Consider the following 17,177-nt stretch of genomic DNA (forward strand, 5'->3'; position numbering starts at 1 on the left):
AGGAACCCTCCAAACCAGCCGGTGATGGCAGCGTGAGCTATTAGTGTGAGGCCCCTCACCTCCCAGCCTGTGCCCACTGTGCTGAACCTCCAATTCCAAAGGCATCAGATTTCCCACTGCTTTCAGAACAGGATCACTACTGTGAAAGTGATTTCTACATATTAAAAAAAATGTTTATAATACAGGTATTATTCAGTTCCTAGAATCTTTCTGGACATCACAACAGAGATTGTACAAGGAGACGAGGTGGAAGCGATCCGTCTGGTGTCCATACTGCATAGTGAGAACCTGAACTTTGCTATTAGAGATGTATCAAAAACAGGCCCATGTACGTCCACCATATTTGTCACAGAACCCAGCTTTTCAGAGTAAAAGGGCAGTTCTACCCATGTACACACAGGTAAAAGCAGGAGTTTACCTTAAGAACATTACTTTTTAGATGTTCCTACTCTGTGGAAACCTGCATGGTAATACGTACCAATAAAGCCCTTCTTTGCCAGCTCCATCGTAAACCTCCTTGTGATCTTTTCTAATTCATTATCCTATAAAGGAAAAACATGAAAACAAAACAACAATGAAACAAATGTTTTTGACAGAAAACCACCGGTGGAGATAGGTAATAGTTGGATTTTCTATTTATAGGACATTTTCACCTATCTTCTTGTGTAATCCTCAAAGCTCATAAAGCAGGCATTTACATTTTAAAGATGAGAAAATGACAGATCACAAATTAGGTCATATAAACAACAGACAGTAGAATTAGGGCTCAGATCCCAGTTCCTGTTCTCTTTGTATTAATATAGGACCCTATGAGCAATCCCTATGGTATATTTTCATTTAAATGGTTAATCTCAAAAAGAATGAAATCATACATGTTATGTTTGTAACAGATGTTACTTTGGTGCTGTAAAGTATAGTAATGGCTTAAATTAACTTGGAACTGATAGGATAAACAATAAGATTTTTACTGAATTAAGACATTTGTCATTGGACCTTGATAACCCAACACAAAAATCTCATAGTAATATATACTATATTTATATAGAACATATTATATTTATGTTATAGAATACATAACATGGATATAAATGCCTAAGAATATGAAGGTATTAACTACCTTTTAACCTAGTGAGAAAATGAAAAAGGACATTGATCATTGATGTTAAGCCAGGTGACCTTTATATGGCACAACACTCAATGTATTAATTCTTTACTTGTTTTTCCATTCCTTTAAAAAGCAATAGGGGCCATTAATCTCACTGATATGGGGGACACACAGAAGCCCAGTAATTACAAGTCCCCCATCAGTGTATCATGTGCACAAATGTCATTTTGTTACTTACAGTATAGTTCTTGGGATTAATCTTAACACCAGCCTTGGCACCCCCAAATGGCACATCTGGAAGAGAAGGCTGCAAGTTGTTATTCCAGACAAAGGATAAAAAAATTAAAGATGCAGAAAGTACTATGCAATGTATAAATATGACACTTTAAGCTTTAGTTTAAAAAAATTCAAGAAATAAACCCACATCAATCTCTTCTAAAATGTTGTACTTTAAAACTCTAGAGGAACAGAAATGATAAGGCTAGGCAAGTTACGATGTGTAATCAGTGTGCCTTCCTAATTCTAAAAGAAAAAAACATTTATTCCCCTTCTACTATGATTTGGTCTTATTTACAGTGTACAGAAAGGGATTTAAAAAAAAGATCTACACTTCAAGAAAATCCAATTGATTCCTATAACAAGTCCTCCATTAAAAAAAAAAAAAAGACTAACTTAATTAAGGCTAATTGAAAAATGGTGTGGGCATTAAACTGTGCACCTTGAATAACATCCTAACAGTAACCCTGTATGTAAACATATTTCCCCAAGCGCCATTAGGTGGCAACAAAGGAGATCACTTACCAACCACAGCACACTTGTAGGTCATCAGAGAAGCCAGGGCTTTCACTTCATCTACACTCACATCAGTGCTGTAACGGATACCTGAGGGGGTGAGAAAGAAGGGGATGCATTTAGAACACCCTTCTGGCAGGTTAAAAAAAAAAAAAGTGCTAGAAATTGAACTGTCCACACTTTTTGCATTTCAATACCTTGGTTATTTCCAAGAACACTTAAACTTATGATACAAAGTCAAGGGAAATCTAAGGAGTCACCTAGCAAGAGCTACAGAATGAGCACTGAATTTAAGTATTTGGACAGTTATGAGCGAAAGACTGGTGTTGGAGTGCAGTTTCTGTGTTCTGGTACAAGCTCAGGATGAGACCATGGAGCAGGGCTCCTGGGGATTAAGAGGTGAATGGAGCACAGTCCTGTCCTCTGGGGACTGACAGCCCAGTGGGAAAAACCAGTAACTATGATTCCACAAGACAAAAACCACCTTCAAATGAATGTTACACTTTTAGGAAGGCAATTAACTCTGGGAAGTCTTTAAAATTTTTCTTTTATGTTTTGACTTAGGTGATTTGGTAGCAAGGAGCTCAAAAATTTTGCTTTCTGATAGCATACAAATATGAGCAAATGGATAGTCAACAGATTGATTCAATCTAATATTAGATGTCTAAATAGAAGTTCTGGCTTCAAACGAGTACACCCAGATGTCCCAGTCTCTTCCTCCCTTCATTCACTGTCAGCCTGTCAACCAAGAGACGAGAAGGTGACAAGTCATTTCTTTTTCTTGGAGATGAGCAATTCCCTCTATCCTTTCTGCAAGGATGGCAGAAGGCCAAGCGACAGACAACTAACTGTCTCAATGCGCCTGTACTTGGTAGTGTTAGGTGTTTGGTAGAGTGGACGTGGAAAGTGAGTATGTCCACTACTTTGGTTTTGTGGGTCCTGGGCACTCACCCTCCCAAGTTTTTCAGGGTTAGGCCACCCTTTGTCCTCTGCAGTTCACTGTTTCTCAACCCAAAGGAAGAAGGCCAGGGTGAGGTTAATGTCTGCATGCTACCTGGCGCTCCCTGGCACAATGTGTGTTTGTGAGTGATGAAGGATTCTTGAATGACGCTGGGTACAACTTCCACTGAGTTACAGTAATGGGGGGCCTCGGGGACATCTCTTAAAGAATTTTGGGAACAAATGTTTTTCAGATAGCAATATACAATATCTCAAACTGGTGGTTGGAGAAAACTTCCCTAGTCATTTTAATTTTTTTAAATGTTTATTTTTGAGAGAGAGCAGCATGAGTGAGCGGGGGAGGGACAGAGAGAGAGAGAGAGAGAGAGGAGAGGACAGACGATTTCAAATAGGCTCTGTGCTGACAGCAGAGAACCCAATGTGGGGCTGGAACTCATAAACCACGAGATCACGACCTGAGCCAAAGTCAGATGCTTAACTGACTGAGCCACCCAAGCAAGCCCCCCCGTCCCCGTCATTTTTAAAAGATGGCTTCTTGTATATTTCTGCAAACATCTATCTAAACAAAATGATATCTTTTCCAATTAGCAATAACTGCACCTTGGATAAACCTCACTGGCTATGATATTGCCACTGCACAAAGATAAACGCCAATGATACGACTTAAGAGAATTTTATCTGTGGTACATAGATCATAAAGAGCAAATTCTAAAGCTGAACATATTTCTTTAGCGTATTAGAAAAATAAAATGATTATATTTAGAAAAGGGAGCTCTTGGAACAAATTTACTTGTTAATGAAATCTTAGAATAAGGAAGGACAATTTTTTTAATGCTTATTTAGTTTTGAGAGAGAGAGAGAGCAGGGGAGGGGCAGAGAGGGAGGCAGAGAATCTGAAGCAGGCTGTGCACTGTCAGCGCAAAGCCCAACATGGGGCTTGAACTCATGAACCGTGAAATTGTGACCCGAGCTGAAGATGCTCAACCAAATGAGCCACCCAGGTGCCCCAAGAAGGGATAGTCTTTTTAAAGATAGACCAGCTACCTGTTGCTTTAGAGCTTGCTTCCCTATTTTGTTCAGGCCTCTATTAAAACTTTCTTCATTCCAAGAGGCCTTCCCTGACCACCTTCTTTAAAACAGCACCTTTCTCATTCCTACTCTCTAGCCCCCTCTACGTTAATGTTTTACCACTGACTTTATATTATAGATTTGTTTACTGTCTTGGCTTCCCCACGTGGGAAGTTATCACCATGAGGACAGACTGTGTTTTGTTCAATGCTTCAATTCCTGGTCCCTAAAATAGAAAATGGCATGCGTGTATCAGGCACGCAAATACAGGATGATTAAATATATGAATATTTCTTGACTCTTAAAACTTAAGGTATTAAGACAGAAAAACCGTAGTCTCTAAAAATTCTGACAGGCCTATAAGTTCTGAACAATTCACAATACACTGCATGTATTACAAAAGGACTATAAAGCAGTAAGAGGCAAAAGCACCAGGTCCTAAAAAGTACTCCAGAAAAAAAAAAAATTTGTAAGTAATATTACGACTAAACATTTGTTTCTTTAAATTTTTTTTTTAACGTTTTTATTTTATTTTTGAGACAGGGAGAGACAGAGCATGAGCAGGGGAGGGTCAGAGAGAGGGAGACACAGAATCTGAAACAGGCTCCAGGCTGTGAGCTGTCAGCACAGAGCCCAACGCGGGGCCCGAACCCACGGACTGCAAGATCATGACCTGAGCCGAAGTCGGCCGCTTAACCGACTGAGCCACCCAGGCGCCCCAACATTTGTTTCTTTAAGGCAAAATTGGGGGGTGGCTCAGTCAGTTAAGGGTCCGATTCTTGATTTCAGTGCAGGTCACGATCTCACGGTTGTGAGGCTGAGCCCTAAGTTGGGCTCTATGCTGAGTGTGAAGCCTGCTAAAGATCCTCTCTCTCTCTCTCAAAAATAAGAAAAAAATTTGGCTTAAACACTAAAATATGTTTTGCGGCGCCTGGGTGGCTCAGTTGGTTAAGTGTCCGACTTCGGCTCAGGTCATGATTTTGCGGTCCGTGAGTTATAGTCCCGCGTCAGGCGCTGTGCTGACTGCTTCGGATTCTGTGTCTCCCTCTCTCTCTGACCCTCCCCCGTTCATGCTCTGTCTTTCTCTGTCTCAAAAATAAATAAACGTTAAAAAAAAATTAAACACTAAAATATGTTTTTAAAAATCAGTGAAAATGCTACTATGCAATGTGGCAAATGCCTCAGTGAAGGCCGTGCTAGGCCAGTGATCTGGGCTGGGTACTTCCTGACCAAGTGGACCCAGCTCAGTGGCAACTACTGTGGTGACTGCACTTGCTTACCTGGGGAGGCACAGCCTCTGTTCTCAGGTTTCATCAAGACCGCACAGGACAATGCACGTGAAGCAGCTGACATGGTCAATAGTTCAATCTCGGCTATATTATCACTGCTATTGTAAGTATTAGAAAGCAGTGGCAGATAACAAAGAAATCTATGTCTTAAAAAGGCTAAACTTAAAGGAGTTTAAACAGACAGCTTAATAAACCTTGATTTCATTACTTTAAGATAAATTCATGAGGGCAGAATAGTCTGCTATTGAGAATTAGTATTTCTATCATACACAAAGCACTTTCTTCTTGCTCGTTTAGAGTCTGTGGAAGTAGTCATTAAGTTATTTTAATTTCCCTTTCTTTTTAAAAACTTTTTAAATGTTTATTTTTGAGAGAGAGAGAAAGGGGGGAGGGGGAGAGAGAGAGAGAGAGAAAGAGAGAGAGAAAGAGAGAGAGACAGAGAGAGACAGAGAGAGAGAGAACGTGAGCAAGGGAGGGGCAGAGAAAGAGGGAGACACGGAATCTGAAGCAGGCTCCAGGCTCTGTGCTGTCAGCGCAGAGCCTGATGCGGGCTGGAACCCACCACCAAGAGATCATGACCTGAGTGAGACACTTAACCGACTGAGCCACCCAGGCGCCCCCAATTTCCCTTGCTTTCTTTAAAAATATTCCATTAGTTTCAGGTGTTCCACATAGTGACTGGGCAATTCTATATACTACAGCATGCTCACAAGTGTAGCTACCATTTTTCTTGCTTTCTTAAGGGAAGGGAAAAGTTACTTTCCCTTATCCAGTGTTTCAAACTAATACATTCGGTGGGAAACTAAACACAGCCTGAAACAGTAACATTTACAAATCTGATTATAATCCTGTTATTCTAGACATTGATGCTAATTAGAAACTGGACCCCTCCTAGTACAAGACAGTGTAAACAAAATGCCTATGTTACTGCAACAGTTCTAGAACCATGAGTCAGAAACTGTGTATGTATAACAAAAAAACATGTTTCCACTGGATGGAACCCAGGCATTCTTGTGTGTAAAGTGAAATTTTCTTTCCGAGCCACACCCAATCAGAAAACTCAACTGCAAGATACAGAAGAGAAGTAGTTACATAAATTACCTTTCACATCAGCATTTTCTGCAGGCTATGAGCCAAGAAAGGCTTCTAGTGAACTGAGGCAAGGGAGGGGTAATAAGGAAAGGAGCAGAAGAGTTAGTGGGGCGGGGAAGCTCTGGAGCAGAGGAAGGAGGAGGCAGGGAGGTACCCAGAAAGGAATGCAGGTGGTCGGTTACTGCCTGGGCTAAAGAAAAAATAGGTTTTCATTTCAACTTTCTGATTAATCAGTGATACATAAATGTTGTTACTTCTGGAAGCTGGCAGACATACCAGCACAAGGTTACTTAACTGTTAGTCTGGAAAACAAAACAAAACAAAACAAAAAAACCCCCCAAAACCCTTCAAGGATAGCCGTAAGTAAAATACTCTGTGTTGTAACAATGCTTGAGATGAAACAAACTCCCTCCAGTACAGGAGCTTACACCTAAGGGAAGGCTAGTTGCTTTGCTTCTCATGGGACTGGAAACCAAAGATAATTACTAAAAATATGCGGTCACCTAAAAATTCCTAAACACATTCTGATGGACACTAAGAGTATGACCACAAAAAAGAAGCCACTCTCTACTATATCTGTAAATCCAATGGATTATGAGATATTAGCACAACTGGGGTATGTGAGGGACAAATGATGCCACATACTTGACGTGACACTGACTACCTGGAGTTAGGGCAGACCTCAGACTACTGCAAAGTTGTAAAGGAGGGGGGAAACGTAGCATTTCTGAATACCTACCACATTTGAAGAACACAGAATTTGAAAACAAAGTCGTTCAATAAAGCCAAATGACAGGTAAGAACACACATGCACAGAAGAAAACCAAGAAACCTTAAAATATTTTAAAACAAAGTGAAGCAAGAAGGATCTTATTTGCAGTCTGAATGTTTTCACTTTTCGTAACAGCAAGCCTTTACTTCTCTTCTGTGGGGTGGCAGGGAAGGCTAAAAGTGAGCAGGGCCGATAGGGATAGGATGGGGGCACAAGGGCAGAAACTAAAAGGGCCAAGAATTTTATTCCAGAAATGGAAAGGAGTAAATTAGGTTTTTTTCTATTCTAAAGTCCTGTAGCACTACCCATTAGCCCATGTTGCAGCTGGCATTGCTAGTGTCTGGGAAGAGACGGATGGGGTCTGTGAGCGACAGCGCTAGTAGGTATCACGACAGAGGCGGATGCTTTCAATGAAAAGCAGAGTCCACAGCTGGCAGAACTAGAAAGGAAATGGGGTGATTACGCAGGTATGGACCACACGGCAGATGTCCTTAGAGACAAGGACCCCCAAATCAAGACCCCATTCTCACTGGCCCACAGAGTAACCTGTACTTCCAGTTCGCCAGCGGAAACTGAACACCACCCATGACTGTTTATTATTTATCAAACCTGGTAGAGCTGGAGGAAGGGTTGGTGGTAGAAGTCTGAAATCAGACCTCTTATTCTGAGGAGTAATTAACTCTACCACATAGTTATTTTGAGCTAACTGGTATCCAGATGTTTCAAAAGAACATTAATAAAATGCAGACATCTGCACACTACACAGCACAAAGCATTTCTCTGCCTTTTGACTTAATGACCAAAGATATTCCTTACTACACCAGGTTTTTCTAGGAGAAATCAAAATCAAAAGCAAAAATTAGCTAAAGCTGCTATAGTGATGAAGAAACCACACCAGTTCCTTACTTTGAAAAATTTCAGTGAAAACCACAACTGAGTAGCTTGAATTTTTTTCCTTTTGCAAGCTGACTCAAAACCAAAAACATACGAAAAAGCTCCTAGCAACTAAGTCACCATTGTTTTTTCTGTGATGAATCATTAACGAAACACATTCATGACAATTTAAATGGTTTTAAAAATTACTTGAGCCTGGATCTTTTAATAGGTCTTTGATTTATTTATCACAAATTCAATTTCCAACTGCATTCTCTCACTTTTCAGAAAACCAAGAGTTCTACCACAAGCACAGAACTCACAGAAAAGCATAAAGACCTCAGAACTCTTGAAATGCATGCCCTAGCACTCTTGCCATTTACTCACGAGAACATCTTTTCTCACTTAATACTAATATAATTTCCTAACGTGTAACAGAGTAACATAATTACAAATGAGGAGAGGAGGGCAAGGGGCAGTGGGGAACTGGGACCCTCCAGCATGTAATGACCTCAGAAAACATGGGAAGTCTCAGACAAAAATTCAGTTGGCACTGCAAGAAGCAGGCCACATAGGAACGAAGGAATATCATACTCTTTAACTGCTTTTGACAGTGTCCATGTCTATGTAGGAAGGCAAGGAACCAAACACTTAAAGAGACAAACTTCATAATAAGTTCTGGGAAGCATATGTTTAGCTGATGTTGGAGAAATGAAAAGGACATTTCACTTCTTCTTTTCATTAACATTAAAAAATTATACAACACATATGTGTATGCGTTCAACAAAACTTAAAAACAAAAAATTGGAAGTCTCCCCTGACCTCCCATTACATATCACTATGTAATCCCAGTCTTCTCTTATGGGGGACTGTTCTTGGTGATTGAAGTGGGTATATATAGATCCTTCCAAATAATTTGCCTGCATTTAAGTACATATTATTTATAGGACACAGAGTTCTGTTGTGTGCCTAAGTATTGAACTTCCTGCCCAATGGATGGAGGAAGGATTACACATTAAGAGGGGGATCTTGTTCATTTTTTTCATTGACTTATTGGGATAATAGCAGTAAACTTAGCCACACCTTCCTACCAAACCGGTCTTGGAAATGATGCCTAGTAAAAGTGGTGAATATAAAACCGGACAACATTTAGTAAAACATAACAATAACCTGTTATAAAAAGGTTCAAAGGGTAAAGTATTGAAATTACAGATATCCAGTTTCATATAAATTATTTACAAGTCTAGGTGATATTTGAGATGGTTCTGAAGAGGAAGAAGAGAATTAAAGGGAGAAAGGAGATAAGGGATAGATGGGCACTACAGGTAGAGCGACTATATGTTGCAAGAGTAAGATCGGGAAAATATCTATGCCTGTATTTCCAAGTTTTGCTAAGGATCATTTTACACCAAATCTCCTTTATTTTCAAAATCCAGTCTTCTTTCCAATAATAATATCACCTTTTCTTCCTAACAGTGCCTCAGGCTAGAAACTTGAGTTATCTTTGACTTTTCTCTCCTTCATTGATACATCCTACCTGTTGGGGAATACTGTCCTTCCTTCAAAATGTTTTTAGCTGCCCTTTGCTTTTCATTTCTTCTGTTATTACTTATCACCTCATCCTCAGCTCCTCTGCAGCCTAGCTCTACTGGATTTACCATTATGCACCCAACAAGCATAAAGGGAAAAAGCTGTTTCTGCTCGCATACTTCTGACACCATATGTGCGGGTTTTCCATACCAAAAACCAGCTCTCTAATTCTCTGTGGACACCAACTGGTTGTCATACACAATTTAATTCACTTTTGACACCGACTACCTGGAGTTAGCACAGACCCCACAGATTAAGGGCTTAGTTCCACAAGACTGGCCTTCATTTTAATCTCAAGTATTGGGTGCCCACAGTACCCATACTTTTGTCCAACTTGGCTGGACGCTCCCACACCCTCTCCTCAGGTTTAATAATTTGCTATCATGGCTCACAGAACTCAAGTAAACACTTTACATATGTTTAATGGTTTATTATCAGGGTCCTGAGCACAGGAGCCTATCTCTAGGTAACAGGTGCACCGTCCTCCTGACACATGGAGGTATCCGGAAAGCTCTCAGAACCTAGTGGTTTACGGATTTTTATGAAGGCTTCCTCACAGAGGCATGATGGGTGTTAACTCAATGTCCAACTCTTTTCCTTTCCATGGAGGGCGGGGGATGGGGCTGAAAGTTCTAGGCTACTAATCATGGTTTAGTCTTTCTAGTCACCAGCTGCCATCCTGAAGCTATCCAGGAACCCAGCAAGAAGTGCCTCATTAGAACAAAAGATGCTCCTATCACCCAGGAAATTCCAAGGGATTTAGGAGCTCTATATCAGGAACTGGAGTCCAAGACCAAATATTAGGACAAAGGAGGCTCCAAGCACCCCCATCACTCAGGAAATTACAAAGATTTTAAGAGCTCTATGTCAGGAATTGGGAGCAGAGACCAAATAAATATTATGTCATAAAACCTCATTTTCCATTATTTATAAACACACAGTCTGTCCCTATGACTCCATCACACACAGTCCTGCATCTTGTCTGGGCTGAATCAGTCACCGCCTTTATTTCTCTTTATCTAAAATGACCTTTCAGGGCGCCTGGGTGGCTCAGTCAGTTAAGTGACTGACTTCGGCTCAGGTCATGATCTCAAGGTTTGTGGGTCTGAGCCCCGCGTTGGGCTCTGGGCTGAACACTTGGTCAGAGCTTGGAGCCTGCTTCAGATTCTGTGTCTCCTTTTCTCTCCACCCCTCCCCGCTTGTGCTCTGTCTCACTTTCTGTCTCTGTAAATAAATGTAAAAAAAAAAAAAAATTTTTTTTAAATGACCTTTTCCCCCATCCAACTCCTATCCAGCCTTCCCTACCTGCAGATCAAGACTGTCTCTCCCTGGTATCTCCTTTGAACTCCTATTGTAACAATGCATTGTTTAGTGTTTTCAACTGTGTCATTTATTGACTGTTCCTGGGAAAGGAAAATGTAGAAATAGAATACTGAACTAAAAGCAAAAGAAGAATGATATAGATACCAGAAGGGATTTGGGATTCTGCTCTATTTTGAGGAAATCAATTAAAAACATTTTAAGAAAAAAAAAATCAGCTTTGTTTTCTTCTTCTTTTTTAAAGCTTTCTTGTGAATAGTTCCCTTAGCAAAGAGCAGGGTACCTGACACAGAGTAGGCAATTAAAAGACCTGTAATGAACAGGTTAACTATCAGAAATCCCCATGAGCTAAGGAATGTTCCTTAATCAAGCATAAAGTTTAAAGCTCTTGCCTGCAGAGAAAATGAACACATAATGGAAAAACTGATTTATTTGGAATATAGTCTATAGCTCATATAGCTTATTCAGTAAACCCCCAATGGGGGTACTATCACCCTTGACTATTCCCTTGCTGTTTCTCTCTTGCTAAAAGGGATTAAAAAAAAAAAAAAAAAAAAGAGTCCTAAATCCTACTAAGGCTCAAATGTACAAAATGTTTTGAAGGCCTGTGTTCACATATTTATGATAACGATACGTGGGCAAAAGGAGTCATATTACTGACAACCTTTATAATTTCCATTTGTGTCATCTTTCACATTTTCCTCTAGCCAAGAAGCAATTCAGAAAAGTTAAAAGGTCTGACAGACTTTCTCCAAGAATAAATAACCAGGAGAAATAGCAATTCATTACAAACTATAACTTCTTCGTTTTTAAGGAATAGACACTCAGAAGCAAGCCGTGTTAAAATGAGTCCACTGAAAACCCTTAAAGATACATGTCATACACTTTGGCAGAGAAATGAGCCACTGTTCAACACCAGAGCTCTTCAAACCTCTTTCAGTAGAAAACTCTAAAATGTTCTTCCATTGCCTAAGTAACTGGAATAAGTGGGCCCATAAAGATATCATATACGAGTGAGTTCTACATGCACACTTGTTAGCATATACTTGTTTTTTCTAGGAAGAAGGCAGGCCTTCTAATAACCTTTAACACATTTCGAATGAGCCCCAGTGTTGGGAATTATCGTGTGGATGGCATGGTTCTCAATCACTGCTTATGATACAATGTATAATTTTTTACATGAAAGCCCCCAGAAAATAATTATTAAGAAAGTGGGTGCTGGAGTCAGAGGATGGGACTCTTAACAGGGCCCAACTCCACTAGGTAACTAGGTGTGTAACCTTACCAGGAGTCCTCCACTTTTCAGCCTTGGTATTTGCATTTGAAAATCAGGGCCAACAGTGTATCTCATGAGGTTGTTATGAGGGATAAAAGCGATGATGCATGAAAAGCTCTTAGCAAAATGCCTGGTATACACGGAGAACGCAATAAATGTTAGATGTTAGGTTATCCCTTGCTTTCCAGTTGACCTTTGTGGAGGCAGGATCTCCCAAGTGTTGTTACCTTGTGAAAGGAAACTTAGAAGGTCTCGAAGCAGCCCTTTTCCAGGCTGTCTTTTTGCCCTTTGCAAAACCTTTCCTGCCTTTATCAGTAGTATTTCCTACATTGATGCTTCAGTCTTGATAGTGAGTACTGCAATCTGTATCAATTTCTGCAAAGGGGAAAAAACACTGGTTCCTCAGAATAGCTAGGTCAGTTTTAGATAATGGCTTTGGATTTAAAGTTGTTGACGGTTATTTCCTGGGGAAGAACTGGGGGTAGAGCTGTTTTACTTGTCATTTTACAACTGTTATCACTATATGAATATTTGAAAGACATACATGTATTTTAACAGGAGTTTGTTGGGTGGAGTCATCATGGGCCATTTATAAGTTGATGCTCTTCACTAAGTGATATTAGAGGTTAAAAAGTTTTTTTTGTATTATGAAAATCTAATTATTATGCAAAATAAACAGGAAAGAACCCCACAACATCCCAGAATTTTTTAGCATCCACAAGCTGATAGTTTAGTCTTTATTGGTTCCTGGCAGAATCCTCAGCACCTTTAACATCACTGGACAAAAACAATTTTCCTAAGCAATCTAAATTATCATCAATAGTTGTAAGGCCAATTTCTTTCCCCTATAAGTCAGAAAGTTCATGTTTAATTCTTTTTTTTTTTTTTTAAATGTTTTTATTTATTTTTGAGACAGAGAGAGACAGAGCATGAGCAGGGAAGGGGCAGAGAGAGAGGGAGACACAGAATCGGAAGCAGGCTCCAGGCTCTGAGCCATCAGCACAGAGCCCGATGCGGGGCTTGAACTCACAGACTGTGAGATCATGACCTGAGCTGAAGTCGGACACTCAACCGACTGAGCCACCCAGGTGCCCCTCATGTTTAATTCTTATTTCTTATGCTTAAAATTTAAACACTGCAAGTTTTATTGGGGTTTAATATACTGGTGCTTGTCCTCCAATTTTTGATGCCCCAATTCCTGCAATGTGTCCTCTGCATAATGAGTGGGCAGCGTCTGTGTTCCTGCGTATGGGGTTCTGAATGCCAAAGCAAACCAGCTACGTGGATTCACACCAAATGACAGCAAGACTGAATGGCGATCTCTTCGTTCTCTAGTATATTTGTGAGAGGGGAGCGGTTTAGAGGCTTTGAGCTATTTGGATTCCATGACATTAAAAGGCCTTTATCATGGCAAAACAGTTCTGGATTTAATTAAAAAGTATTAAAAACAACAGCAGTGGCACCACCAACAAAAACCTTAGGGATGAGGGCTAGGGAGAAGAACACATTACAATTACCTTAAAAAAAATTTTTTTTTTAAATGTTTATTCATTTTTGAGAGTGAGAGAGAGAACGCGTGCATGCGAGAGGGGTAGGGGCAGAGAGAGAGAGGGAGACACAGAATCTGAAGCAGGCTCCAGGCTCTGAACTGTCAGCACACAGCCTGACACGGGGCTTGAACCCGTGAGCCGTGAAAGCACGACCTGAGCCGAAGTCACTTGAGCCGAAGTTGGACACCTTGCCAACTGAGCCACCTAGGCACCCCATACAATTACTTGTCTTTTAACTGAATTTTCAGAATGCATTAAATCCTAAATTTAATCTATCTACAAAGGTTACATTTTATCTTGTGGAAGTAGATGCAGACACACAGTCACACTCTGAGAATGTTAGAAAGTGTGAGAGTCTATTCAAAGTTAACCAAGCTTTGGGGTACCTGGGTGGCTCAGTAGGTTAAGCATCCAACCTCGGCTCAGGTCATGATCTCATCCATGGTTTGAAGGTCTGAGCCCCACACTGGGCTCTGTGCTGACAGCTCAGAGCCTGGAGCCTGCTTCGGATTCTGAGTCTCCCTCTCTCTCTGCCCCTCCCCTGTTCGCACTGTCTCTTGCTCTCAAAAATAAATGTACATTAAAAAAATTGTAAAAAAATAAAAACAAAAAAACAAAGTTACCCAAGTTTTGATGGTTGTCAATTCGACCCAGCAGAAATAAGTCAGAAACGTTTTTCTTTTCAGTGAAGACAGAGGATGTGTCCTTTTAAAACAGTAAAAGTACTTTCTGTAGTGTTGCCCCAAAGTACCATCATCATCAGACAATTATATTCCAGAGGACGAGTGGACTAATACTACACAGACTCCAATCCTGTTGCCTCCCTTGCCCTCCACCCCTGCATCCTGTCCCCCAGAGACAAGAACAAAGCCTGTCTACCTCCCACTGTTTTCTTTTTTTTTTTTTTTGCATTTTGGCTCTTAAAAAACAAGTCAGTGGGTTAACACAGTTTATACTTTTTTTTTTTTTTTGATACTGATATTTACAGTTAAACAAAAGATTTAGGGTCAGTATATCAGAGCATTCCATTTACAGTCAATCAACTTCATTTCAATAATGATAACTTTAGAAAGTTCTATGATAGAAGGAAGAATCAGTAACAGAATTTTGGCTTAATAGTTTTAATATGAGGAAAAGAGGTGGGGGAGGACAAGTTGGGAGAGAAAGTTAAATTGCTCCTATATCAATGAATTGCTATTACCAATCTGTACTTCTCCCTCAAAACTGACTTTTAAATGATAAACTTCCTTTCTAAAAAGGTACATGGGTCTCAGGCAGAAGCATGGCCAAAAATATACAGAATTTATTCTGAGAAAGATAACAGGAACAATCACTGATAATGTTTTCAAACATGTAAGAAACTTTGAAGAAGTCTTCTCAAAGCAGAAATTCCCACACTATTCATCTTTGCTGAAAATATTAAGACTGCTCTTAAAACTTCCCTTCAAAGCCTATAGCATACTCTTTTGCAAATCCTTAATAGGTACCAATCTGATGGTTTCAGTTAAATATGCTTTGCGGGAAAAGAAGCAAAAAAACTAAAATGTATTATTAAATATTTACTTGGAAGAAAGTACACATCAGCCACCCCAGGTCTGAAAACCACCTGTTTCCCTTACACAGATTATAATTAGATTGTTACTTTCAACCTTGAAAATTTTATTTCTGAAAACTCAGGTAGAAGGTCCAGGAAAGATTAGATGCAGAAAACTGAGGGTTATGAAAAGTATGAAGAGGAGCAGACAAGGCTTTTTTGGGTTTTTGTTTGTTTGTTTTTGAGAAGAACTATGGTAGAGAAGGCAGTTGAGGAGGTGAGAGCGAGTGTGTTAAAGTATGCTTAAAAAGGAAAGATTTACTGAAGTCACAGGGATTATTCGAAGCATCCTTAAAAATTTCAATCGCCTAATGTATTCTGTATTTCTAAGACCACAATACAACCAAGGAGGTCAACAATTTTCTTACAAGCAAAGCAAAACAAAATAAAGCTTTCATGTTTAATTGGAGACAAAAACTACCAAAAATAAAGTGCTCTTAGAATATGTATTCTCTGCAATGAGATGAAGGTGGCAATGGGGAGAAAGATCCTGGAGTGTTATGAAAGGAAAGCATGTTCAAATTTTGATGATCACCTATTTAGCACACTGTTCATTATGTTAAGCACACTAAAATATTTTTAAGGGCTTTCAGGGCTATATAATCCTCCCAATCTCATCTCCATGATGTCTTTCAAATTCCTTAAGATAATACATTTATCACTTTATAGTGGCCAATTTTCTTACACGTTCTGTTATCTTTCAATGCCTGTTATTAATCATTAGTTGCAAATAGGTTTCTCCATGTTTATATGCTGGGAGTTAATAGTGCTTTTAGTATATGCCTTCTGGTAAATGGGATAAACTGAAGAGAGAACTGTATCTTACACTTCCAGTGCAAGCAAGTGCTACAATAACAGTGTCTCAAGAGGGCTGATGTGATTTGTTGCTAGGTTCAATAATTTGGTACGAAACTGCCGTGGAAACAAGAGGATAAGGACTGACAAACTATGGTAAATTTTAGTTGCTTTAGTGGGTTTGTGGAGTTGTGATTTATAAAGATAGGAGAGGGCTTGGCATATAAAGAACAGGAATGTAAAGAACTTCAGGGAAACTAAATTAGATCCTGCCGGAAATTTACATAATGGTTTATTTGTGTATCTTTTAAGGGACTGGAAAATACTGCCAGCAGGATAGTAATATAAACTAGATGTCCATTTTAAAGACACATTGCAGTTTAGTATTTGCTAACCTCTCTTCCTCCGTCATCCTTGTTTGCTTTTCTTGGGAGTCTAAACTTGTATTCTTGGTTTAGAGAATAAGGGAGTGGTAGGAAGAAGGAAGGTGATGTAGGAGACTGACTGTGTACCTTTTATGTAATTTTGGAGCTGCAAAGGGAAATTAGAGGTCAAAGTGGTTCAAACATTAGTTTGAGAAGAGGAAACAGAGCTAGAGGATAATTAAGCACTAAAGGTATGTCCTAGAAGAGGGTGGGGCCAATGCAAATTTAACAAGTAAATCATTAAACAGTTTCAGGCAACCTTTGTTCCCAGGGTGGGAATGCCAGCAGAGTTCAAATTCTTTAGTAGAGAGATTTCTAAAAATTATCATTACAAGTCAGCTAGTGTAATAGAACACTGTGACAGGCTTATGGAGACAAAGGGTCCAGCCCAACATCCTCTCTGTGGTTATTAGCCAAGCAACCTCAAGCAAGACTTCACCTCCTTGGGGCCTTTATTAAACATCATTTTTTTTTAATAGAAAAGAAGTGGTTTTACCTTTTTTTTTTTTAAGGTTACATTTATACATCTTTAAAGATGTATTGAGGAGAAATGTTTGAAAGTTTTTATTGGCCCAAAGGAAGCAATCTGACTGCAGAGGCCAAATCTACACATATTCGAAAATTTAAACTACGGGATAACTTGGTGACTATCAAATTGTAACCGATTCAACTCCTT

The 17,177-nt window shown here is 39.6% G+C and overlaps 1 protein-coding gene and 1 pseudogene across 1 annotated transcript in view; both read right to left on the bottom strand.

The window, feature by feature from the left end:
• GLUD1 (glutamate dehydrogenase 1) overlaps positions 1-17,177 on the bottom strand; it is a 37,452-nt gene that overhangs the window by 18,787 nt on the left and 1,488 nt on the right. Inside the window, exons 2-4 of the mRNA XM_049646289.1 lie at positions 1,907-1,987; positions 1,344-1,399; positions 479-542 (exon numbers count right to left, since the gene is read on the bottom strand). Coding sequence (XP_049502246.1) covers positions 479-542; positions 1,344-1,399; positions 1,907-1,987 — 201 coding nt within the window. The remainder of the gene's footprint in view (positions 1-478; positions 543-1,343; positions 1,400-1,906; positions 1,988-17,177) is intronic.
• LOC125933600 (uncharacterized) lies at positions 3,373-3,502 on the bottom strand (annotated as a pseudogene).

This window comes from Panthera uncia, chromosome D2 (genome assembly GCF_023721935.1).
Source record: "Panthera uncia isolate 11264 chromosome D2, Puncia_PCG_1.0, whole genome shotgun sequence".
Taxonomy (NCBI): Eukaryota; Metazoa; Chordata; class Mammalia; order Carnivora; family Felidae; genus Panthera; species Panthera uncia.